The sequence below is a fragment of the Calonectris borealis genome, chromosome 2 (genome assembly GCF_964195595.1).
Source record: "Calonectris borealis chromosome 2, bCalBor7.hap1.2, whole genome shotgun sequence".
In the NCBI taxonomy this organism is placed as follows: domain Eukaryota; kingdom Metazoa; phylum Chordata; class Aves; order Procellariiformes; family Procellariidae; genus Calonectris; species Calonectris borealis.
This window is the reverse complement of record NC_134313.1, coordinates 13676995-13702994: the sequence shown is the minus strand read 5'-3', so window position 1 is coordinate 13702994 and position 26000 is coordinate 13676995. Positions and strand designations below refer to the sequence as shown.

Here is a 26000-nt window from a genome sequence, read left to right as displayed (position 1 = left end):
GGCAAGTCATCCTGTTTTACCCAAGATAACTTCTCCTGTTCCAGCCTGAGACACATTTCATTTGCCTTTTCAGCTGCTTTTCCACAATTTAATGGGAGTCCCTTCAGTGGGCTCCTATTCGCGTTCTCTCTGAGCAGGAGTCCAGGTCAGACTGTTGCTGTCCTGACTCTAACCAGATGGAACTATAACTGAAAAAAGATAAAAATCAAAGTCACTTGGATAACATGTCCAGAAAAAACAGTATTTCCGTAAGTCACAAGTTGGAGTTGAAGCTATCAGACCAGTGTGAACACTAGTGATCTCTTCTGGGGCAAAAATCACCCCTGCGCTTTGGGAGGAATACAGATTCAGGAGCATGAGCTCCAAGTAAGCACTGTTTTTGCTGGAAGTGAGGGCTCCATTTACCTCATTTTCCTTTGAGGTACAATGAAGCAACAGCTCTATCCTGGGTATTCTCCACGTACCTACTGCCACGACAACCCAAGTTCTGGATGTTCCTGCGAAAGAGTCTGTTTACAGTCACCAGAAGCTCAAGGCTGATAAGGTCACCAACTTGGAAGCAATGAGACAACCAACTCTGTGGTTCACATTGTTTGAACATTTATTGCAATTCAGTGTCAAAAATGTTTTACAAAAATACATTACTGTCTGCACAGAACAGCTGTAAAAATCAGAGTTGAACATGCAAGGGAAGAAGAAAAAAGTGTGCAAATTTATAATGGAAGGATTTTAACCACACAATAATATTAAACAGAAGTCTTATTATACAAGGGATGCCTTTCACTTCATATCATCTCTAGTTACAACTTTAAGGAAAAACAAAATAGAACACACGCTCTCTTCCATATATAAGTAGGTATTTATAATTACTGTAGATTAGTTCCTAAAGATTAGCGTATTTGCTATTTCAAATTAAAATGTTCTCTTGGTAGCACACCTGTTAACATTCTGTGCAGCACACGATGGCTAAAGAAATGCGAGTTCCACCCTCCGTTGCCCTCCCAGGAGGAGAAGCAGCAATGCTTGGTCAATAGGGGGGGAATCTCTCTGGCGTTCAAGGTATTAATATACTAGAGACTGCATGTGTCAAGGACAAGATGGATTTGTTCTCCCTAGGGCCAGATCCTGCAAAGCCAATTTGCTACCAATGAAATCACTGGAGGAAGATGTGGGAAAGAAATCGGGCACCAGTAAAGACACTCACGCAGCCCGGCAGCCACACGCTGACAGCTGCGTGGATGGCTGGCCATGTCTTCAGAGCCTTTAACAAGCATCATTATAAGCAATGAGCTGAGAAAAGCAGCACAAGCAGAACGCCAGAGTCCCAAACCTTGTAACAGGGAGTCTTTATCAACCTGATCAGCCATCAGCTCCACAGGGTCTATGTTTTTGCAAACAGGCCAGCTACGAAGAGTGGCATTTTAATTTAAAGCTATGTCTTTCTGGCAAGGTGCTGATCTATGGGGAAGCTGTGCAATGGGTTTGTAAGAACAACCCCACAGGACAATGCTGGTTTGCTGTACCGAGCAGGAGATAAGCGTGAAACAGCACATTTGATTTATTAGCTACGTAACAGAATTTGAAATGTTCCTGTTCTAAATCAAATTTTAGCTACTAAGGGCCAAAGAATTTTCTGGAGAGGAAAAGCTGGTTTAGTACCTGCATATGTTCTAGAAGGCGATAGCTTCACAAGAGGAATTGAAGTCAAACAGAAATGGGAACACAAACAGTTCAAAACATGGGGGCAAAAAAAAAATAATAAAGATATTCCCATATACAGAAAGTGGCAGGGTGCAATTAAATGTTTACATACAAAGCAATATCTTCAGAGCAATACAAGTTTTCCTAATCACTTTACAAAATAAAAGGATCTAGAAACTCCCACAATTAAAAAAAGAAACCCAAACAATATAAGAGGAGGTGCACATGTTTTTATGATCAAACTTTACCATACCATAGTTAGTATAAATGGCTTAAGGTATGTACAACTGAAATTGTGCCTCTTGAAGTGGCTATCACATTAAAACAAACTCCAAATACCTGCCTCTTCTAGAAAGCTGAAACAAACATCTCTGGCATCTCTCCCTTCCTAAGCCTCCTCCCCTGCACAGATGTGTTTTTCTTCTTCACAGCACCATGTTCTACACTATTGCGCTGGATAACACATGCTCTGAAGATGATGAGATTTCTCTGGATATGCTGGAAGGAGAAAACCCCAAAGAGAGCAAAACCCCCTCCTTTTCTAGTATAGGAACTGATGCATGTCTAATGGGAATACATCAACTAACTGGAAGGTGAAATGCCTTTTGAACGTTCTATGTCCAACAAAAAAGTAAAAGCCTGTTTTCCCGCCACAACAGCTTTGTCACAATTGTCCCAAAATAAAGAGGTCCTTTTTGCATGAGAGCAGCCTTACACCATCCTACCTGGAAGCCCGTTATCACTGTCAGTTTTGTTACTCTGCCATCCTCAGCCAAGCAGATGCCTTTGAACTGCTAAAATACTGATCGCTTTGCTTGTAAGTGGTTAGACTAAGGTATTTGGATGCAACAGCATTTTGTTTTAAATACAATACAAGAGTATTGAATTCACCATAATATCTCCCTGTACCAGCCACTTGAGAAAGAATGAGCCTCTCAAAGAGGTCTTGTTTGATAGTTGCTGTAGCAGCAGGGTAATGACTGAAGCAGTAACTGAATGAGGCTTATTCTGTTTCTGTTTACTCTATTTTGTTCTCCAGCACAGTAGTTATGCTTTCTGCTGCTTTGGACACGGACAGCAATATCCCAGGACCCTGCCCGAGCAACACACAAGTGTCTGTATGTATTAACAAATCATCTTCAGCACTTTGACCCTTTAAGACCTACACAGTGCTAAGAAATCAAAAAGCCACTAATTGAAGTAAGTTTTATAAATAGGAGCCTCAGCTGCACATTGATGTTGTCAGCATGACCCATGCTCTCTGGGCAGAGGCCACAGAATACACTCTTTGCTCAAGACCAGTCAGGGGCTGATAGAGGCAATGGCTAGAGTGAGACATTCCCACATCGCAGCTGAACGCTGGGATTTTCTGTCTTGCTGTGCGGGGAATGCACTAGGCCAGATTCAAACCTGAGCTTAAAATTCACCCAGTGTCACAATCTCACAGTGGGTAAGTGTCATCTGCTGAGCATGGACTTGGACTAGGCAGAACCCCCAGCATTTCATACCGAAATACCGTTGCCTCCCCATCACAACAGGTCGGCTCACCATGGGTTGCAGGGCAAGACTATGAAACAAACCAACCCCAAGTCAGAGCTGGAAACAGAAGATGCCAAGGGGCACAAGTCCTCTCACCGCTAGAAAAAGGAACTACAAGAATCTCCAAATACAGTGGCAATGCTTCATTCCACTTGCAGGTTTCTGTCCTTAATGTCATCATTCACCAAGCCAGATTTCAGCCTCGTCTACCCACTGCCATCAATGTGGGAATGAAAACAGAAACTGGTCTCCCTCACCCACAAACATCCCCCCAAACAAGCACAAGTTCATTTTTCCAAGGTAACAGCTTTTAAGTCACTTTCAGTTGACAGGAACACGACCAGCAGGCTTATGCTGTCCATCAGCAGTCAAACTGATGGATGGGGCATCAACTCCAAGATATCCTGCACGTTTTTTCTCCTCATCTCTGGAGAGTACCAAGCTCTGGGCCATGGCTAAGGGTGGCACAAGCTCACGGAGCTCTCTGGAAGAGCAAAAGCTTGCGTTTGCTGTTGGAAGACAGGAGAAGGGCAGCTCTCGTCAGCATTTTCCCGGTTTTCTTCTTCCTAGGCTTCCTCCCCCCTTCCTCACTGCTCCATCTAGAGGCAGCTTTTTTCCCTTTTTGTCTCTTACAAGAGCATGCAAAGTGATTTAGTTTGCAAAAATGCAAATACTGTCATTATTAAAAATATAAACAACTGCAGAAAAGTGTTGCAAGTCAGTTATAAAAATGTAAAAAAGAAACAATATTTAACAATAATTAACTCAAGTAGTTCTTCTTGAATTGTCCTGAGTACTCCTCTTCCTCACAATTCTTTGTACATAGTCACACACTACCCACTAAATATTTACCCTTCCGAGGCATCCTGCTTATAACATGCACAGAGAAAGTGCTATACAGGAAATCTACTGGCAAACAGCAAAAACTTTCCACTGCGGGTTTTCTAATTGTTATATACGAGCTGGATTATTCTAGCTCCACCATAGGGAAAAGTGAAGCATTGTATGCAACAGAGAGAGAGTGAGCCAGATCACGGCCACAGTGAAGTTAGGAGTTTGGCCACTTCCTCCATAGGACTGAAAATTTAGCTCTAGGCTAGTGTTAGGAGATCCCATAAAGAAGGTCAGCACTGGAAGCGGAAGGGACTAGGCTGGGTCCTTGCCATTTCCTTGGCACAGAGAAATAACCAAAACCATGTCAGGTGCCATGTTGGAAAACCCTTGCTTATCCCAATCCTGACTGCTGTTTTTCGGAAAATGCTGACCGATTTCTTCATGCTGTCTTGCTAGGCACCCTAACCTCCAGTAGTCTGAAATAAAACACGATGCTGCCAGTCTTCCAGTGAATAAACCCCACATCATTTCACTATGTTCAACAGCCCCGTTCTCCCTACATTTTACTAGGTCTGAGATAATTGAATTCACTTAACAGCAGTGAGAATACAGCGCAGTGTGCATGTTGGAAAACGAGGAAAACATGGGCTTGAAGAATCAGATTCTAACCTCACTTGGTATTTCAACCAGTGCAATTAACCCAGGGGAGTTGATACAAATTTACATTGTGAGATTAAATCCGGTCCCTTGTTTCTTTATAACAGAACTTCTGCCCTTTTAGATAATCTTCATCCTTGTGGCTTCTCTTTTCTCTTTTGCTTAGTCTTTCACAAAACCAACAAATTAAAAGAGGATGGAGTAAAGTCTTAGGTATTTATATGGTGCCTATCATCTAGGCATTCAAGCACTGAGTAGAGCAAGAAAACTAATGTAAAGAGGTAAGCATTAATACAAGAAAAGATGCTTACTATCACAAACATTTCCCTTTAAATCATTGTACAAAATACAAAAGTTCACATTATTCACTGGATTTTTGTTTGAAAGGTACTCAATCTATTAGAGGTAGAAAGTGGTATGGTGCGATTCTCTTTTGCAAGTAGGCTAGAGTTCTATCCTAAGTATTTCAGAATGTGTCCTTTTAAAAAACATAAAAGTATTATTAAACTTGTCACAGGGATATTTTTCATAAATATTTTTAAAACGTCATATTTATAAATATGTATGCTAAATAAAACCAGATGGAGAAACAGTTCAACAGTCCTAGCCTCATATTGCTTCCTCTCTATTAGAAACAAACCAAAATAGTTCTCAAATGGTTGTGGGGCAAATTCATTTTTAACTTCTAAAAACAAAAAATGAAGTTTTTTGCCCTGTATCTTGTACTCTGATCATAAAAAAGGGACTCTGTACAACATGCTGCATTTATACACCAGTCCTACGGAAGTCTGTATTCCTTAAGTGCTGCACGTCAGTGAGCAATTTCACCTTTCATCTCTGAGATCCTCTTGTTCCTTGACTCAGGAGCTTCAAACAAACATGAATATTTACACTATTTACAAATGGAGTGTCCACGCTCAGTGGCATAAAGTGTCCTGTAAGAATCGCGTAAGCTGCGGTGACCCAAGTTCAGAACCTGAACAAGTTGATAAAGTCTTGCGGCGACAGAGAGGTGGAGCAAGTCTCCGGGTTGTTGGCTGTGCAGGGGTGATCAGTACCCTGGGAAAGGAGAAAACAACTCCATTTAGAGAGACTGCGGAAAGGGAGCCAGAGCATCAGCCAACTTAGCGCTGCCCCTCTGCCAGACATCCCGCTTGCAAATAGAGCAGAGCCCAGAATAATATTTCTACTCTCGCCAAAGCAGACAGCTCAGAACTGGGCTTCAGATTTTAGGGGCTACTGGCAAGTCAGGGGAAATAAAACCAACAAAGATCTAATTCATTCTTTTCCCCTCTTGTGAGGGACGAGAGGCTGGAGCCTACCATCAGCTACGGGGTTTTAACTCCAGACACATGCCTTGGATATCAACACAGTGGCCAGCAGATTTCTGTCCTGGGCTGTTTTGTAGCCACCAGCTCTCGTTGCGGCTAAACCTGCTGCCAAGACCTCCACCTCCGTGTAACGGGTGGCAGAAGCTGCTGGCAGTGCTAAGATAATCTACTGCAGGCAGCCCTACAGTATGCCCATCTCCCTCACCTCTGGCCTTGATAGACACTACTCTTGTTCAATGTAGAGAAGATGGGACCTTTGAAGCATAGAGAGGAAAGGGTCTTAATAGTTAAGGGAGGATTAAGATATAGGAGAACACTAGGTTCTGCAGGCAAGGGAACTGCAGCACCCTAAACCAGCTGCAATCAGAGGAAGCACTGAGTGCCCTGTGGCTTGTGCCCCAATTGAGTTTGTCCCACCAACACCTCATACCTTCCAGGAGAGGATGTGGCAGTGCCTGCACAGCTGCAGCGTGTCACCATACTGCTCCTTCCGTGGGTAACATCTTACGAGCTTGAAGTACATCTTTTTCCAATCCAGTTGTCCCTTGTCAGATAAGATTAGCCATTTGCGAATCTGAAAGAAAAAAATTAAAGTTGTAGCAGGTCAAGTAATGTTTTTTTTTTTTCCTCTTCAGCTCCTGTTGTTCTCCTCTCCCTTGCATAAGTGTCGTCCTTACCGGTCCCACAACAGTCCCCTTGTAACACCAAGAAAGCTCCTGCTCTGAATATCCAGCTATAACCAGCTTCCTGATGGCAACAGCCTCACCCGATACCATTATCGGGGTCTATCCCCATTTCATGAATATTACTGTATGAAAACCTGAAATCCTGTGAGTCATTTTATACTACTTTAGCCACTGTTTCTGGCTGGCAGGACAGTGAGTATAGTTGCATTTAACAGTTTCAGAAGTTAAAGTATTTTGCTTTTTCAATGACTCTAAGAGTCAGTGATTTGTCACATTAGCTTGGGAGACACCCATATTTCTTTTAGCGTTCATTAGTTGCAGAGACTGGATTTTAATTTATTTGTTAATAGAAAAAGCTTCCCCAGAGTCACGTCCAGTCAAATCCAGAGTGAGCAAATAAAGCCAAGTCAGCAGAGAAATCTGGCACGCGGTCCCTGAAGTGCAGAGGTCTGGTATAAACACCCCAGACATTCACCCATAAACAGAGAGAGGGATTTTTGTTTGTTTGTTTTTAACTTTAGAAGACCCCAGATGATTACCAGCCTGCAAAAGGCCAAAGCTGTTTACACAGGTACAACGTGGGTAGCAGCAGGGCTGTTTTCCGCATACCGTCCTGTCACTCACAAAACAGCTCAGAGGGGATTTCTTGCTCTAAAGGGCAAGAGAGTACGACTCATCGTTCATGGACCACATCCACAGAGATTCTCTGCAAGGGTGTCAGACATCGGATGATTGCTGGAGCTTGCCTGCACGTTTTCCCCCCACACGTGGGGCGAGGAGCAACCACATGACTTGCAGTTGCTACCACCTGGATTAGGGTTGAAGAAGTTCACCGTATGACTAATTCCTCAGGCTCCTATTTCAGAAATCATTGCTGTGGCATGCAAAACCCTCTACATAAATCATCTTCACAGCCATTCTCATGTCAACCTGTATTATCAGCTTGCGGCACAGCCCTTAGATCCAAGAGATAGTCAAGTAAGAGTGTCCTACCCATGTGTGTTCACTTGCTAGTGGGTTACAACAAGCAACTGATGGCAGTTTGCATCCCTCCTTGTACCTGTCTGTCCGTAAAGTGATACTGGCAGAGTTTCTTCCACAGCAGCCGGTCTTCGCTGAGCACTTGCAGGTCAGGAGCCACCTGACCAAGGCTAACCAGGTCTCTCCCATCACTCAGTCGCTGCATGATGTTCAATTGTAAACACAACGGCAGGTCTGTCAAAGTGGTTCCTTTAAAGGCAGGCTGGAAGAGACAGACAAAATTGAGCTCACAGGAGGCTGAAAACCCAAGCAATTCAAGCTTGCAGTAGCGTTACTGCTTTTTAAGTATTGCTCTTCACAGAGAGAATAAGCAGCAGTTCCTCTTTCTGAATAAGGAGACATTTTACATAGAGATATTCGACCTTCTGCCCCAGAACAGTTTGAGATATCCTCAAGGAAGAGGACATGTATTTGTATTACAGTAGTTAGAAGCAGAGTTGCAGTCCAAGCCTCCTTCCTCCCTTCTCGTCCATCCCACGTCCATACTCATGAGACTATGCTCCCAGAAGCACCACCACCAGCTTTCACTACAGCAGGACATAGGCTACTGGTGTCGTGGTATCGGCTATTAACCATCCAGGTCTCTCCACCATGAGGGACATTGGCATTACTTCTCAAGTTCAGCCTCCTGTTACACACGTTGCAGGGAATCTCATGCTCTTCTGATGTGTTTTAGCTTATGTCGTCACAGGATCCTGCTGTAACCACAGCAGCGGCTGATGAGTACCCGCAGCAGGATTCCCCCTGCGTGGCTTCCCAGGGCACTGCTGGCAGGGCTAGTGTCTCCTCTGTGAACACTTGAAGGACCTGCCCCTTTCCCATCAGCTGTTCAGCCACACCAAAGCACATCCTAGCCTAAAGAGCCAAAAGCCACCTGCCCCCCCCATACACCTTTGGCTGGTCTCCACAGGGTCCAGGACTGTTTTGCAAGTCCACATGGCAGCACAGCTCCAGGACAAGTTGACCACAATGGATCAGGGGGTCCAGGGGCAATCCAAAGCACACATGGGAGCAAAGCATCAGCAAGGACCACAACCCAGGCTCTGGCTGCTCCAAAATCAGCCCGAGCCTTATTAAGGCAAACAGCAGCTTTTAGGATTGGGCCCCAACGAAGAAACAATGTTAGACAGATGTGCCAAGTTTATCATTTACCCTGCACAGAGATGCTGCTATTTTAAGGCGCAGAGTCACAGCACCCGTCTCGCAATTGGCAGAGCTATTAACCGTTTCAAACAAGAAGCACGCGGACTGCCATCAGCAGGGGAACGCTGCATGAGGCTGCTTTTAATCACACAGTCCCATCTCCAGCCATCCCATCGCATGTGAAACTCCATGGGCACAAGTAGGTCTGTACAAAAACAGCTCCCACCCTCCCTTCAGTGCCCCAGTGACCAGCCTGCCCGGACCATGCAGCACTGCCTGGTACCTGCAAGGACCACAGCTTTTCAACCAAGGCATCATTTTTGGCCATCTTCACCAGCAAGACAGGCCTGAAACAATCCCTCCAGGAGTGAACTGTCTCTGCCATCTCCAGAGGGTCTTTCTTCCCACGTCAGCTGCATGCTGAGAGTTAAGCTGCAAGCGCACTGCCTGGTTACATGTAGATGCTTCCTTGGTACAATCCACAAGTCCAGGCTCAGCTTCCCTGCCCATCAGTGCAAACTGAGGTCATATTTTGGGGTAGGAAGAATGCACTGGAGCCTTGGATCACCTCCCATTGATCTCCCTTGCCAGCCTGTCTTTTGCTCCCTCCTGCAATCTCTCTACCTATAAGCTTCGCTAGGGCACAACAGGCAGGACTAAGCTCAAAGGCTCTTGGGTCAAAAAACCCCAAAGCTTATGCTTATGTCTTATTTCTGACGAAACCAGTGTGACTCAAGCAAATCCTTACAGGTTTTCTGAGTCAGGGCCAAAGACTTATCTGTGACTTTTTTTCCTCAGTACTCCTTTCCAGGACTTTTCACACATTACTTTTTGTGGAGAAAGAACACAGATTAGATCAGAGCAGATCAGTATGCTGTCACTTTCTGGACAGAGTTGTTTTTTTTGAAACAGCTCTAGCACACTCAATATTTCGCACATTTTTTTTTTAAAAAAGGTTTACATCTTGGCTGTTGCAAGACGTTCCCCCCCTCCAGAAACTCCAGAAGCACTCAGTGCACTGTAAGCAACTGGCTGCACAGAGCTGCGCTTGTTCTTCCTTCCTCTAAACTCAGCTGGTTTTGTTCTAGCTTGACCTGAAGTCATCTTCAGTGGTGTGAAATATTTTTTTTTTTTGCAAGCTCGACATCTGTTTTATTTATTTTAGAAAAGTGTCTGTAAACCTACACATAAGTAAGTATACATAAAAGGCAGCTCCATTCACAAGCAGTATTTTGAGGCACTTTTGTCTGGATAGGCAGAGTTCTTTGAAATGCTTATCTGGGATTTATGAGTGCCTAAAGCATAGGGGAAAACCCCACACTGTACTACCGAGTTCAGCAGCAGGAGGTAGCTCCTGACCTGTGGTGCACTCAGGGCAGCAGACGCGCGGGTGGAGCTGGCCCTGGCAGTGCCCAGGCATGGGGCAGCTCCCCAGCTCGCAGACCTGCTGTGCCCCAGCAGCCACCCCGCAGTACGGCCAGTGCTTCCCCTGCAGGGCACAGGGGGCTGCCGCCCATCCCGAGAGCCGGACACCAGGGGTGGGTCAGAGACTACGACCAGATAAGGCACTGCTGCTTGTGCAGCTCTTCAAACTCCCTGCGACCTCCCAGAGTTCATCTTCTCCTGTGTCCTGCTGCCTGCATTACTCTAACTGAAGGACTGGAAATTGTTTCCTGGTGTTCCCAGAGAACACAACCATGTAAAATGATGAAAGCAGGCCCTTTGCTTAATCCTTTGCAAATGCCTCTCTGGTTGACCCACCCAGGAAAAAGGTGCTTTTTGTATTCCCTTAGGCCATGCCATGGTCTGCCCAGGTGGGAATTTCACAGTCCAGTTCACTGCAGAGAAGTCCTACACGGGGCATACCAACATAGAGGTCAGCACTGGGGGAAAGCTTTAGCATTTCTGTGGAGCAAGTATCCATTTGAGGTGGGGAAAAAAGTCTAGACGTGGATCTGGACAAACTGGTTGTAGGTGTTTCTGCTTGAGGAGGGGAGGTTGGACCAGATGACCTCCAGAGGCCCCCTCCAACCTCAACCCTTCTATGATTCTCTGAAGTGGAACAAGTTCAGATTTGATTCCCATGCAAAACCAGGTTAGGAATTTATCAACTAATACATCTTTCCGATCCCCACAGACACTGTTGAAAACACAGATGTTGTGAAAGCAGGACTCGTCCGGCTGGAACAGGCAGCTCCAGACTACTGGAAGAATCATTGATATTTTCAGCCAGGAAGCATGAAGTTATGCAGCTATTTGGAAATTTGCATTTAATTTACAGATTAAACAAATCTAGAAAACCTCAACTATCTGATAAACAAGTTTTGAAGGCAACTTCTCAGTTTGAGAAAGACCGAGTTGACTTTTCATACTAAGGCCTAATCTCAGAAGACTCAAGAGGGGGAGACTGTTTCCTGCCCAGCTCTGTTTGCACAGCACTTCACGGCCATTAAGGAGTCAAGCCACAGTCTGTGACCAGTAACAGAAAGCATGATCCTGGGTTGTTTGATTGAGTTTGAGTTAAGGGACACAAGTGATGCTAGGAATGCATCCAGTTATTTTGGCAACTTCAAGTCCTTCCCCAGCACCGTGCCTGCACTGGGAGTACAGTGGACTGCAGTCGCCCAAATGAGAGCTGCTACATGAGAAGGTTTCACAAAGGAGCCACATTATTTTAAGCTTTCAGGATTTGTGCTTACCCTGGTGATCTGAATGTTGTTCAGTTGCTGCTGCCAGTGGAGTATACTCTCCATCCTGTGCACCCACATGTTGATGTTTCCAACCAGGACAGACTTGCCGACCCGTTGAACTAACGTGCAGAGGGATGTGTAGAGGGTCTGCAGCAATTCCCGTATTAGCCTGATGTTCTGCTGATCTTCAAGGACTTTGGAGGAACGGGAAAGGTTAAAAATGGGAACTGCCCAAATCCTTTTCTGAATCTACATGTTTCTCAGGCAAGTCAAGTTACCAGCTATAACCTCAGAGGCCAAGAGAGCCAGCCTGCACTTTTCTTTTTAAAGGAAAGCACTTAAACATTAGCCAGACACAGCAGGTTAGACAGCAGATGGAAAGAGATCCTCCCAGGATAAGCAGATGAGGCATCTGCCCTTTCTGCAGCACTTCCCATTTCCAACCCCTGGCAATCGGCCAGCTTTCCCCTCCGATATGTGCAAGAGGTTATATATGTGCACCTCTTCCCCATCTACCCCAGCTGATGTCCAGGGAGACAGCTCAGGATCTCCTTTCTCATTACTTTTACACACACTAACAGGGCACTCCAAATTCCCAAGCTTCAGCCAGAGCTAAGGCATCAGGGAGGGAAGCTGCACATCTCAACCACAATTCAGCCCCCTCAGCAGGTGAAGACAGCCCTCGAGCTTTCTTTCCCTCCGGAGCAGTGGGAGCACTTGACGACACAGCAAACTGGCGACAAGGCGGCAGCAGAGACCGCAGATATGCCAGGCTGGGGGCAGGAGCAGCCATCTCTTCTGCAGTCAAAAATAGGACTCAGTAGGATGCAGAAGGGGTGGTAGCAAGGAAGGTTGGAGAAGGAGGAATCGCCTCTCAGATACCTACCAATATACAGGCATTTCTTCCCACCTTCCCCCGCCCCCCTGCCACAGTCCTTCACCAAGGGAAAGGCAAGTAGAACTGCACTGCAGAAATAAGCAGCGGCGTCCCTCTTCACCCGTCTCGCATTGCCCGACTATTCTCAAGGATGTGGTTCACACGGAGTACACCAGATTAAATCAGACTCCTCCTCCTCCTCCCCCTCTCTGTTTCCATTTCTTACCTTTCTGCACCACTTTTTCCAAAATGTTCATGTAGTTTTTCTGGGCAATGCCACTCAGTGACGTCAGCTGCGACTTTGCTATCAGCTCCAACAGCTGTGGATAAAAATAGAAGTTGCAAGCCTCAGAGCACAGAGATACCTTTCTAATCTTGACTCCTGGTCACATGACACAGCAAAACAGTCCAGAGACTTGTTTGCTGCTTGAAAATAAAAGGGAGACAGAACAACAGAGCAAACTAATGCAAAGGGGGAGGAGAGCAGAGGCCAAATAATTAAACCCACATCGAAAGGGGTGGAAAAAAAAGAAAGAGGCATGCTAATGATCTTCAGGGGAAAAAAACTTGATTTCATGGTCGAGAGATGCAGAAAAACCACAGAGCAGTGCTCAGACTGACAGCCTCCATTCACACCAAGGGAACAACGAACAGCCAACGTCACCGTCCTTCACTGAGGCATAAACAAGCAGTGTCATTAGGGAACACGAGCAAATGCCTGTTTGGATGGGGATATTATTGATGGGGCATTAATGAGAGTCAGACTCCACAATTTACGTCAAACTCCTGGGTTGCATGGGTTTTGTCAGAGTGCTGTCGCCACAACAGAAAGGTTAAGCACTATATTAAAAATAAGCCCTCCCCCCTCAACAAGCCCCTATTCCCTCAAGGTTTCCTCCTCTCTGTTCAGCTCTTACAGCTGCCACACCAAACCACCTCTCCCTGTTTGTCCTGTTTACTTGCGAACCTCCCCTAATGGAAATCTCAGTTAGGATCCTATCAGTTGGGATTTGCTTCCCATCACTGATCTCCCGACTCATGCACAAGCCGAACGCTGAATTTGGGCCGCAGTGGCTAACGGAAGCACTTCCCACAGGGAAGATGCCCTCTGCTCCCCGGCTCTCTACCACCACAAGAACAGCTGTGGAAGTTTCCTATGGATCATACTCTGCAGAACATGTGGCCTGTGATCTTCCAAGCCTTCTTCCCTTCCCCCAGCATTATATAAATACACAGACCGTCCACGTGTCAGTCCATTTGTTTTGGATGTACATAGCCTTCTGTTTTAATTTAGAAAGGAAAGGAAAAACCTTTTATGCTACAAATCAATCAACACATTACCGCATGACTAGCTTATTAATCCTTTATCATCTGCAGCTACGGTATCCCATTGCTGGCACCGCAGAGAGCCCAGAGAAGGTGCAACTACTTGTGTCAAGTAACTAAGATGGCTTTTGACGAGACTTGATAAGTCATGAGCTGAACTGTTTGCCCTGCTATAAGAATGACAGGAATGTATCCAAAAAGTCACCGGCAGCTTGCCATGAAGCAGGGAGCTCAGGGAGAGGTATTGCTGCAGTCATTCGCCTGCCCTGCTGGTCTCGGGCGCTGGCATGTGACTGCCAGCTAGGAGCAGTGAAGTCGCCTAGAGTGACCGATCTCTTCCTCCGTGTAGTTTCCCGGCCAACACCATCATCAGATGGCTTTGAGTTTACATTCTATTAATATCTTGCACCTCACATGACCGAAAGAAAACAAGATGAAAAAAGACCTGCACTAACTCCTGTGAAGGGCAGGCTGCCTGTTTTCTTGTCTCATTTGGGGGAAACAAGAGATGCAGGAGAGTTGGGTAATATTTGGTGCACAGCATCAGTGGATCTTCTTGCTAAATCAGCTAAACTGAGACCACAAGGCAGTTTGCAAGATGTTTGGAAAACGGTCTTTTCTTAATTTCATGAAATATTGGAGGAAGAAGAAAAAAATCAGTGTCCCAAAGTAGTATGTAATACTCTGCTTCCGCTAAACTATTTAGCCTTCAGACCTTTGATTATAGTGATGAACTTGCCAGACTCCATCTGTATATTAGCCACACACGCACCCAGATCAGCTCTTCTGTGCATAAACAACTGCTGTCTCCAGATTGCACCGTTCTGGAACTGGCACAGAGACAGCTTCCTCCAGGCTGGGTGTTAGCAATGTTGTGCCCGTTACTGAAAACACCAAAATGCACCCAGTGATAAGCATCATGTAATGCAATACTGTAAGAGCTAGACGCCAGGGCCATTCTTTAAGAGGAACAAGGATAAAAATCTCAGTCCCTTGAAGAACGCTAAATTGGTACAAAATTAATTTAGCCAAAGGAACAGATTCAAATTTGCCTTGTCTGTGTTTATCAAGGTTCAGTTTATGTTCAGTGAACCAGCTCAGATATCATGTGTCACCTCTCTTCCCCTGCAGCAACAAACACAGGATGAAATTCCATATGAAAGCTATGTTGTGAATACTTCTAGGACTACTCCGCTCCCCAGGGACCGCTGGCTGAAGCAACTGGCTAGCCCTCCGACTCAAAAGACTTTTTATTCTTCTGTGCTCATATAATACACAAAAACCAGGTAAGCAGTACAGTTCATCCATGCCCCACATGCTCTAGTGCATCGAGGGTCTTTTAGTGTTGGCACAGACCCAGCAGAGTAGGGTCTCAGTTAAAGTATGGCCAAACGGGGGTCTACAGCATTATTAAAAAAAAAATCAGTGTTGCCACTTGCATAATACAGACTAAAAGCAGACTGATGAATTCAGATTAATGCTGAGTAGGGTAAAAAGGCTGGAGAGCTGCAGGCGTGTGTGATGATGTGGTTGCATTAAGTCCAGCCCACGCTCAACTGAGAGGGACAGATGGTAGGAGAGTGTACAGGGAAAGGTTAAGAGCAATTTTAAAAGACCTGCTTTTCAAAAACTAAGTGATTGTATTCCAGCCGATTTTGACTGGAGCTGGGAAGTCTGCATCACCTCTGGAAAACAGGGCATTAGATCCCAAATCACTCTTTAAATTCCTCAGAAGTTGAAAAAGGTGACCTGGTAGCTTCCCCAGGAAATCCCTCCTACTGCCTTGCCCCTATTTTGTCTGTTCTCAGGGGTCTGCAAGAGCCACAGAGAAAAGGCAAGAGATGCAGTGGGCTATTCCAGAGCCTCTCTGCAAAGCTGGCAGGAGGCAGCACCTTCCACAGCAGGGCCATAACCTGCTCACTTCCCCACAAGTTTGATGGGGCTCCTGCTCAAACCTCACTAGCAGTCGTTCTAAAGCAGTTGGTGCAACAAGCCACTTAGCTCCGGGACCAGAGCAGGTCCTCCTCCCATAAGCACAAGGAAAAAAAACAGCAAACAAAACCGTGCCATGTGGCAGGGAACAAGGGCCCCTGTTTCAGGGCCATGAAAGCTCGCTGCCTTGCACCCGTGACTGCTGTGTGCAGCATTGCTTAGACCTGCCACAGCCAGATGGCACTTCTGCCACTGTCTCGGTGGAACACCGGGGCGTGTGGGCAATCCCTACCCCAAATAACCCACAGCTAGGGGCTTACAGCATACAGAGCCAAAAAATCATCAGCAAGCCTGCTGCACCGAGCAGGAGGGTATAACCTTGCCTCAAAAAGGGAAATGCTTTGTAATGATTAAAATCACAACTCTCGAACTACTGAAGTGTAAATCCCCCTCTGAATACCCCAAACCAGCTATAGGGAAGCTGGACTGCACCCTGTGGGGATCCATAAGCTCCTCCTGGTTGGGAATGTGGCTTCTCACATCTGGACTGCTTAGAGAAATGTATTGCAATGAAAAATTCCTCCTCCAGCTGCCCCCTTGCTCTCACAGCCCTCCACTTTCTGTGGCTGAAATGTCACATTGGCTTTCGGCTGGGAGGTAGAGCAAGAGCAAGGCGAGTTACAATGATTTACAGCGCAGGTGCTGACAGATCTCCATGAGACAGCATCAAGCTGATACTCTTTCAGCACAGCATAAATCCAGGACTCCTGGAGCTAACTGCTATACAAACTTAAGAAACAAATTTAAGAGACTACTTTAGCAGGCTGCACACTATCTAGATCATGTTATTCCAGAGGAGCTGTGCCCATGCAGCTTAACCTGACCTAAGCTTTTATGATCAGAAACAGCACCTTCCCTTGAGACATTACTACACAGCCGTCATATGACAACTCCTTCTGAAGCAGCCTGCAAAACCTTGCTGTCATCTGAACAGAGTGTTCCCGAAGGAAAACCAACAACTTCTGGGCTGCAGGCGCTTTTGTCTCTGCTCATAATTACTTATGCTTACAGAACGCTTCCAGTCTTTTCATTAAATCTTAAGACCAGAGAAACCAGGACTGCTTCAAGACTAAGAACAGTTTGGGTCCTCTGGGTCAATCACACAGCTCCTTACTAACTCTAAAAAGACAACGTTGTCCTGTAACATGTAGGCAGTTTAAAGGATCAGCAAGGACCAAGTCATGGCACCAATACCTATACTTAGCACTTCCAGTGCTGTATCAGCAGACTGTCAAGACAAGACTGGGAGGAAAATTTCTTCTGCTTCAGTTACATGAACTTACTGGCTACAGCTGATGGTATTTGCCCATGAAAAATACCTGCCAAGCTTCTTGCAGCTCACACCTCCACGTCACTTGAAGGAGCTACCCATTTTATCGGTGCACCATTAGGGACCCCAAGAACTTAGTTTGGGTGTATCTTAAGAAGTAGACACTTCTGTATGACAAAAAAGTGCTACAGTGTTTTCAGTGCTGATTAAGTTCAGAGAAATTCAGAAAGGAATGCTTTGAGAAAGGCAAGCTGATGTTCAGCCTGAAAACCCATTTTGCTATCAGCAGTGATGTAGCTTATTTCTCTATAGGGCAAGTTTGGGTGTAGCCAGCAGAATCCCAAGCCTGCAGCTGTTTCTCTCTTTTCTTCCCCTACAGACATCCTCATATTCTCCCCCAGCCTTCAACTCTAAACTTCCCTCCTCAGAAAGCATTTGCTTGATGAATTAGGTAGTGTGACATTAATCAGATACCCTGAGCAATGGGTGGAACTAGAGAGAACAAGGAGAGGGAGGGAAGGGAAAAGTGTTTTGCCTGCCAATGTTCAAGGCATTTTCCATGTGACAGATTGCTCATCTGTGTGCTCTAGGAGGCCTGCGATTTGCAAAGGACCATAAACAAGATCCACATCTAGGCAGAGCTTTTCATGAATAAATCTGGCACATAAGGCATTTTATGAGCTACTATCCACCAGAGACTTGGCCGATACAAGCCTTTCATTTTAAGAAGTCAGTTTTATGTTTGATCCATGGTACCAGGTTTAATATTTTCTTTAATCTGCCAAACCGCAAGTCAGCCTCAATTAGAAAGCTTCATACTTCTCAGTAGTGCTGTATCCTTAAAACTACTGGGGGGAAAACTACTCTTAAAAGCTCAGAAGAGAGGTGATTTGTAGAAACAAGGACACATGCTGACTTCCATACAGAACACTGCTGTTTTGGATACACAGCAGATTCGGGATGCTTTTATGAAGTCCTCATGAGAAAAGGGGAAGAAGGTCTGCCTGAGCCTCCCCACCAGACCACACTAACTTCACTGAAATTTGAGTTTGCTCTTCGAAAAATTTAATGGGACTTCTGCTCAATCACTGCAGTCCCATGCGAGACACCGATCAATTGGGCTGAGCAGCAGAAGCCCATCACGTGGCACAGCACGACCCGAGGCCATGCTTAGCAGAGGTCTTTGGAGTTCTTCGTTGTTGTAAGACAGAAAGTCTGCCAAAAGGATCTCTGGACCACCAGTTTTATTTTATTTTCCTCCTTTATATTTGACTAAAGGGTTATAGCCTTGGCATGAACTGTTCCTTCCACAATAATCCCCCTAAAGATGACATGGCTGTGTGCATATATATATATATCCAGTACAAGCAAACACTGAGTACCTCAGTGCTGGTGACCACCTTCTCTGTACAAGCAGGAAAACAAGTTGTCCCAGGACCAGCAGAGCTAGGACAGCCTGAGTTTCCATGGACTTGTATCCTGCTTTGCCTCCCCCAGCACCCCCACTCCCTGCCACCACCCCTGCAGCAGGACACCCAAGTGATGGCCAGTGCCCTTCCTGCTCAGCGGGTGGGTAATCACCACCAATGCCTCTACTCTTCCCAGGTGGCAGAGGTTTTCACAGGCTGCTTGTCACCTAGACAACAGGTGAACAAACCAAGGTGAACTTGCTCAGATCATTTCTTCCTTCGACACTTTTCATGACATTTGACTTGGCAAAAGGAAAGCAATACCAATGCTGCTTGCTCCAGAAACTAAAACCTGAACAGCTGGTGCCTCACCAGTGATCAACTGCTGATGAGATGTGAAAAGGAACTGTTTATAAACAGCCTCAAGTTTAATAACAGATTTTTTTTTTCTAAGCTTATTGAATTCCAAACCTTGATAAGCATTCTGAAATTCGAGATCAATTTGCAGATCACATGCGCATAAACATAGAGCTCCCCTGACCACTACCACCCCCCCGGCCACCCAGAGCCAAAAGAGAAGCTCTGATCTGTTATGCAAAGCCAGAGCATGGGGAACCTGAGGCTGATGACTCCTTCCTACCAAGTAATAGTGTCAAGACTAACCAAATGCTTCACCCACTGAAACCGCTGCCAGTCACACAGGATTAAGAGCAACATTGATCCTTAACAGAGAAGTTAAGATCAGTGTCTCCAAGAGATTCAGCCCATCCTCTCATTCCCAAAACACTCAACTCCCCAGAGAATCTCCTGTATCACTTCAAAGGAGACAGAGCTCCACAGCCCTCGTGGAGCTGGAGCCTCCTGTGCAAAGAGGTCCCCACTGTTCTATGGCCTCTGCAGAGAGCCCATCTCTTTTTGGCACTACAGGAATCGCATTTGGAAGCTGAACTGAGAACTCAGGAATGAGAAGCTAAGTTTTCTGCGTTTCAGAAGTGAATTCAGAAGTGAATTTCACAACTAAAAAGTAGTAAGAATGCTAGGCTAAGGACAGCTCATCTTCCACATCACCACCACCTCTCTCCTTCTCCATTTTAACAGATTGAAAAGGAGGTTTTGGGCATCTATCCACACAACTTCCATCAATTATTTCATGCAGCAAAGCCCAACACCCCCACCTCCACACTTGGACCTTTCTTCTTTGCCAGTGTTTCCCAGTGCTCAGTTCAGAGCCTCCACCACCATCACAGCAAAATAAACCCTGGCCTTTCACTCACCCTCACAACATAGTTGAATCGCCTGGAGTCCAGGATAGCACTGGAGAAGTCAAGTCGGTTGAAGGCTTCTCCCAAGGTGCAGTAACCATGGCGCTGAGAAGAAAAAACAGTCTGGGTCATGTTTTGGCAGACATGAGTGCAGACAGCACCAGGAAGACATGACCCAGGGCAACTCAATTTAGCAAGCTAATGGGTACAAACCATGGGACCAGCTCACAGCTAGAGGAGGCAGGCCTGTCTCCCGCAGAGCCGCACTTATTGACGTCAAGAGTGGGCATAGCCCAATGTAGATTATGGTAGTTTCCCAAGAGCGACCCGAGCTCTGCTCACGACCCATGAATTTACGGGTAAGAATGAGCCATGCATTCCCGGGGTTCAATATATAGTGAGAGTTCAGAGCGGTCTTGTACAGCCGCTTCTCTCCACGAGTGCAAACGAGCCTGATGAATTCCAATGATTTTCCATGTTAGGACTGTACTGGGTGAAAGCCAAGAACAGTATTATGGCTTGGTCTGCAAATGGCTGTTTTTTTTTTTTTAACTGAGGGAAGCAAACAAGTCGTATTTTAAACACATGTACAGAGCCTTGTACAGCAAGCCCTGGCTCCCTGATTGGGGCTTAAAATCATTACTGAAATTCCAACCACAAGCCAGATCTTCCACTTATCTCTTAAGAGCTTCTGCTGATTTATATCAGCACAGGATCTTCCACCGCTTGGAAAAAACAGTAGAAAAGGGAACAAAGAACCTATGAAGGCACTCACCTCTTTTGTGCTCCCCTTGTGAACATAGATCCACTTCTCCTGGTGGAAATCTGTTTGGACAAAGACATTTTGCTAAGTTAATCTTCCACCTCGCAGAGGACTGGATCTCTGTTCTGCTTACAACACTTCCTGCCCTTTTAGTGCAAATGAAGTTATTTTGTGTTTACACCACTGCACTTGAAACCAAAACTAGCAACTTGCTGAACTGGTTTGTTTCCATATTGCTTCATTTGAGACTGCGGCCCTCAGCCTTAGAAAGGGCTTCTGTTTCAGTGACACAGCTCAAGACTGTAAATGTTTAATCTGCCAGCCACAGATAGACCATAGCACCTCCTCTTCTTTGGTCCCAGAGAGTAAGTGTGGCTGACAGCCAGGTTTTGTTGTTATTGATTTTATTAACTATTCATTACCTTGGTTACAGGCTTGGGATTGAATGTCAAATTTGAAGTTGAGCAAAAATGTCATGAGACACCAGGCATGTGGGAGAGAGCTTTTAGCAGTGAGGTCAGGCTCAGAGAAGCATGCTTGTGCTTGCAGCTAGATTGCTAAAAAAGAAAAACCTATCTGGGACCAAAATTTTCCTATTTCTAATTGCCCCTCCCTTCCCTCAGAAATGGGAGTTGTCCCATCCATTCCCCAAAATAGCTTCCCTGTAGCCACCACATGCTGCTAACTCAGTTTGCAGAAGAGTCCTTACTGCAACAGCAGTTAGACTGCACGATCCTTCTCCCACCCCACTCTCACATGGGCTTTTGACCCTTCTTCCACCACACACTGCCAATTCAGCAGCTAATGTGAGGAAGAAAAATTTGTCTCCCCATGCTGCTGGACTCCTTTCCTTAAAGGAAGTATTGTGCTCCTGGAGTCTTTTTCCACCTAAGGATGCGCTCCTGCCTGGTACTGTGAGCCCCAGGACAAACCCAGTCTTAGTTACAGGCATGCAGACTCTGCATCAGGCCCTTTTCAATAGTAGGTCACAGCAGAATCCAGCCAAAAACTGTCATGGTAACATTTGTTTGTTCAGAGAACCAAATGCACAGAGGGGCCAGATTTTGGCATCAGTTTCCGAAATCCTGGGGGATGCACAATGAGCTAATAGTAGTGTGGGAATTGTAACTCATTTCCTTTGTGTATGTTTACATTTGTAGCCCTCGCATCTAACTCCAGTACCTATCTTGCAATCAGACCAACGCAGATCTTGCTGTCCCTGCAGGCTCCCCTGAGTCCTGCCACAGCACGCCATCCGAGACCCCGGCTGCTCGCTGTGCGCACAGAAAGATTTCAAACCTTCCATTGTTTTGAGCGAGCTGAAATCTTATTTCATTTTTCATGCACTTCGCGCACAGAGATAGGATCAAAGCTCACATTCAGGCTCATAGCCTCCAGTAATGTAGATTAGTACTCAACATGCATATGGAAGGAAGAATAAATTTAGCCTGTTGTGCAGAAGGAAGTCTACAGGGGGAAAAAAACTGGAACTGGTTCATCTGAATGTACCATAGGAAAAAATTACCCTCCTTTTGACAAACACAAATGACAAAAATTTGAACACAACAAGCACAACTCCTCAGAGCAGGGATTACTAACAGGGGCATAAATCTTCACATTAAACTGTATCCAAGTTCTCTACTTAGGTCAAACATGGGCGCAAAGCCCTTCGAGACACTCTGGAAGACTCCTCATGTACCGTGCAAAAACCATAGATATGAAGCATTTTCCATCCTCCTGCAGCAACTTTTATTTAAAAAAAGCCCAAATAGACATCTTACATTGAATCTTGGCTTTGTTATTCAGCAGGTCTTTTTTTCTCTTCTTGGCAGCAACATCATAGTTCAGACTGTTGAAGAGATTCTCTTTGTTGTGATCATCCTTTTTACAAAAGCTGTGAATGACACAAAGCAAGGATTCTGTTTATTTCTGCAGTCTGCTGAACACTATGTTTCCTGCAAGGAGAGAAAATACACAGGTTTTCATTGTGAGCTCCAAAGCTGCCTCCTTGCAGGCTGCTCTCGAGGTCTGCATGCAGTTTTTGCACCCAGTAATGGTATTTTTAAATGAGCCTCTGGTGCCTCATTTCTGTGCTAGCTAAGATAACAGACAGGAGCAGGTAATACAGATTGCACAGTTAGTGCTGGGACACTGCTGGGCGGTATTCTTTTCCTCCCTTTAACCTGTTTCTATCTTTAAGTAACACCATATCCTCCTACTGTAGGTGGTAGATTCCTCTGAGCCAGTCAGACTTCTACGGAAGGACATATTTAGACATCTCTGAGGACATATATATATGCACTCAAAGTATTTATTAACAAAAGAGTCCCTACAAAACATTCTTTCAAGCTTACAGGAAAAGCTTAGCTGAGGTTCAGACTTGGCTGGTGGTGTTCCAAACCTCACATAGTAGTGACTGTACAAATTAACAGCTAGGATCTCTTGTCCAAGACTGCCCATCTTCTGCATTTGCTGGAGCTCTGCTTTAACTATATTATTAGCGAAGGGAGCTATAACCCCTTATTTTCTTCAAGGGCAATGAAAGACTATCTACAAAGAGGCTGTGCATCAACATCTCCACATTCTGCAGACCTGCAAATCAACAGATCCAAGCAGCAATGTGAAACTGAGAAGCCCCTGGGCAGCGGCGCAGATCCCTGGGGGTGGCAGGGGAAGGCAGCACCCACCAGGAGCTCTGGGAGAGGCCCCCCGCTGCACACAGCATGCTGCCTAAAGCTCTGGGGATGCCTTGCAGGTGCTGGGGAGAAGACAGGCAATGCATCCAGGAGAACGAAAGAGAGCTGCCCCCACTGCTCTAGCAGTTCACAAGGGATGGGAGATGGCTATCAGCAGGTCTAAATTCAAAGAAGGGTCCCCAGGCACCTCGCTGCACTTCTCAGCTGCTGTGGAAGCGCGGGTCTGGGACACCCCCAGAGCTCTGGCAGGCACTGAAACGTGCTGCTGCTCACAGCACCGGGCAAGCTTCCTCTGCAACAGCCATGAGGACCCTTACGCAGCCAGGCTGCTTCCCCTACAGACCTCATGTTTACACTGTTCAGCCTCAAAAAAAAAATGTGAGCACCGTATCAACTCACACCTCCAACAGCTATTCAGCACAGGCTCCTGCAAAGGAGTGAAACCTGTGGGACAAGGCACCTTGTTTCCTCCTACTGATCAACAGGATCACCAGCCCAGGCCCACAGCCAGGAGAGGGAGGTTTGCTGTCTGTCAGCACAGCCACACCACCAGCGTGCGCAGAAGTCAAGTGACCAAGTCAGAGTTTGAGCCCCATGAGGAACCTGGACCTCCTCCAGCAGGGTCCGGATGGCTGTTCTGGTTTGGCACCTGCACATGGCCCCAGAGGTGGAGGAAACCTCCCCCAGCTTCAGGACACCACAAGCCTCAGCTCCTCCTCCTGCTCCAAGTCCCCCATCACAGGGCACCACAGCTGCGGGGAAGGCACCACTCCTGCAGGCTCCACCACAAGACCGCAGAGGGAGAACAGCAGCAGCAACGCGGGTGGACAATATTCACAGCAACAGCATCTCGGGGAACCAGACACTTCTACCAGCCGGAGCTGGCTCAGAAGAACAGAAGTGTGAGAGCAGAACATCTCAGCTGCACATTTCCCCCATCCATGCGGCTTTCTGCTGGGGGGACCAAAACCCAAGAACAGAGTATGGCAGTAAGGAAGAAGTGGTTTTGAGATGTTCAAACTCATATTTTATCAGGGTTACACAAAATCAATAATGGGCCAGGTTAACACGCCCCATGCAATGGCAGAATCCAAGCCCAAAGGCACAAGACAGATCTGCTTTAAATCTCACATGTCAACAGCACACCCTTGACTGTTACTTCCTACTGAATGACTCTGTAATCCGAAACCTTCATAACAACAGCAGTGGACGAATTCCAGTATGGGAGGCAGATTATTCCCCTGTTCACGTACTGCCAGGTTTCCACACACTTCTCCAAGGCATCTTGACAGGTTGAACAGTTGGGCACCAGGACCTGGCACTGCAAGGACCTCAGTCTGGGGCCAGTATGTCACCTCCTCGCTTTTTAATGGGAAAAGGGATGTATAAACCCGTGCCAAACTCGGTGTTCCCAACACAATCACACTACCACCAGCCAGACATTTTTCTACCTATTTACAGATCAGATGCTTTGTATTCTAAACTTGATTTTTATTTACAGCTTGCATAAAAGAGGGCAAGAGATAGAGACCTGCTACATAAAGCTCCTTGCACAGTGACATCTCAGCAGCAGCTCACAGCGAATCCCTGTTTGCTCCAAGTCCCTTTGTTATGGACATTCCTGACCCATCCCTCAGCCCGGTCACAGCAAACCCAAACCTGACTGCGCACAACTGAAAATAAGATGCAGCTCTGCAAGAAAAGTTTGGTTTTGACAGGAGCAATCTGGCCAGCGACCATTACACGCACGCTGCTGCAAAGGCTTCCTGCCCGCAGCAACGCAGCTCCGCCATGCTTCACCATCTTGGGGGTTTTGTTGATGTTTTGCAGCCAGATTAGTCAAGCAGCACGTAAGGTACATTACTCATGGTCTGGTGAAGATTTGTGGCTTCAGACACATCATCCTTCTCCATCCCGAGGGCCGGGAAGCCCAAGGAAGGGTTGTTTTGGGAGGGGAGGGGGACGGGACGACAGCCTCAGGGCCCCCCAGGAGACGCTCCCCGAGGGCACAGCGCCCAGGCCGTGGGGCACCGACTGTTTTTACCTCTTCCTCGCTTTTCCACCCCATCCCGCAGCCGTAGGGACGGCCCGGCCGCCTAGGGAGGGACAGCCGCCTCCGTGCCCCGGCAGGCCGGGGCACCGCTGGGGCTGAAGAAGACCCGTTTCGGGTTTACAGCAGCCCCGGGGGAAAGCCGCCGAGCCCCTCCACCGGCAGGCCGGGCCGCCTCAGCGACGCCAAGGCCCGGGGTTACCGGCAGGCGCGCACAGCGACCCCCCCGCCGCCGACACTGGCCCACGGAGCTCGGTGCCCCCCCCCCCCGCGGCTCAGGCCGCCCCGGGCAAGGGCCGGGGCGAGGCGCCGCCGTCCATCTTACCGCCGCGCACCCCCGGTCCCCCCGCCAGCGCGCGACCGCACCGCGGCGCCCCCTAGCGACGCCGCCGGGGGAGAGGGCCGGGAGCGAGACCGAGCCGCCGCCGGTACCTGCTGATGTCGCCGACATAGCCGCCGCTCTTCTCGTCGAGGAAGCGCGTCCAGCCGTCGGCCGTCTTCACCCAGCTCTGCCCGGGGGAGCGCCAGTCCTGCCCCAGGAACGGCATGGCGGCGGGACGGAGCGGGACCAAAATCGGGACCGAGATCGATCAGGAGCGGCGGCGGCGCCCAGGCCGGGAGCGGGGCGGGGCACAGCGATGCGGTGGGTGCCGCAGCGGCGGGGCTGCGGGCGCCGCGCCGCTCCGCGCTATTTATCCGGCGGCGGGGCGGCGTGTTGCCGGAAGCGCGGGGC

General features: G+C 47.1%; 1 protein-coding gene across 1 annotated transcript; it reads right to left on the bottom strand.

Annotated features, from left to right (window-relative positions):
• Positions 1–583: 583 nt before the first annotated feature.
• FBXO32 (F-box protein 32) lies at positions 584–26000 on the bottom strand. Its single transcript, XM_075141213.1, has 9 exons — positions 25700–26000; positions 22303–22415; positions 20534–20583; positions 19771–19863; positions 12726–12819; positions 11632–11816; positions 7809–7991; positions 6493–6636; positions 584–5790 (listed from the first exon to the last, which is right to left on the bottom strand). Exons 1-9 carry the CDS (start codon positions 25813–25815, stop codon positions 5701–5703), a joined length of 1068 nt encoding a protein of 355 aa, XP_074997314.1. The 5' UTR covers positions 25816–26000; the 3' UTR covers positions 584–5700.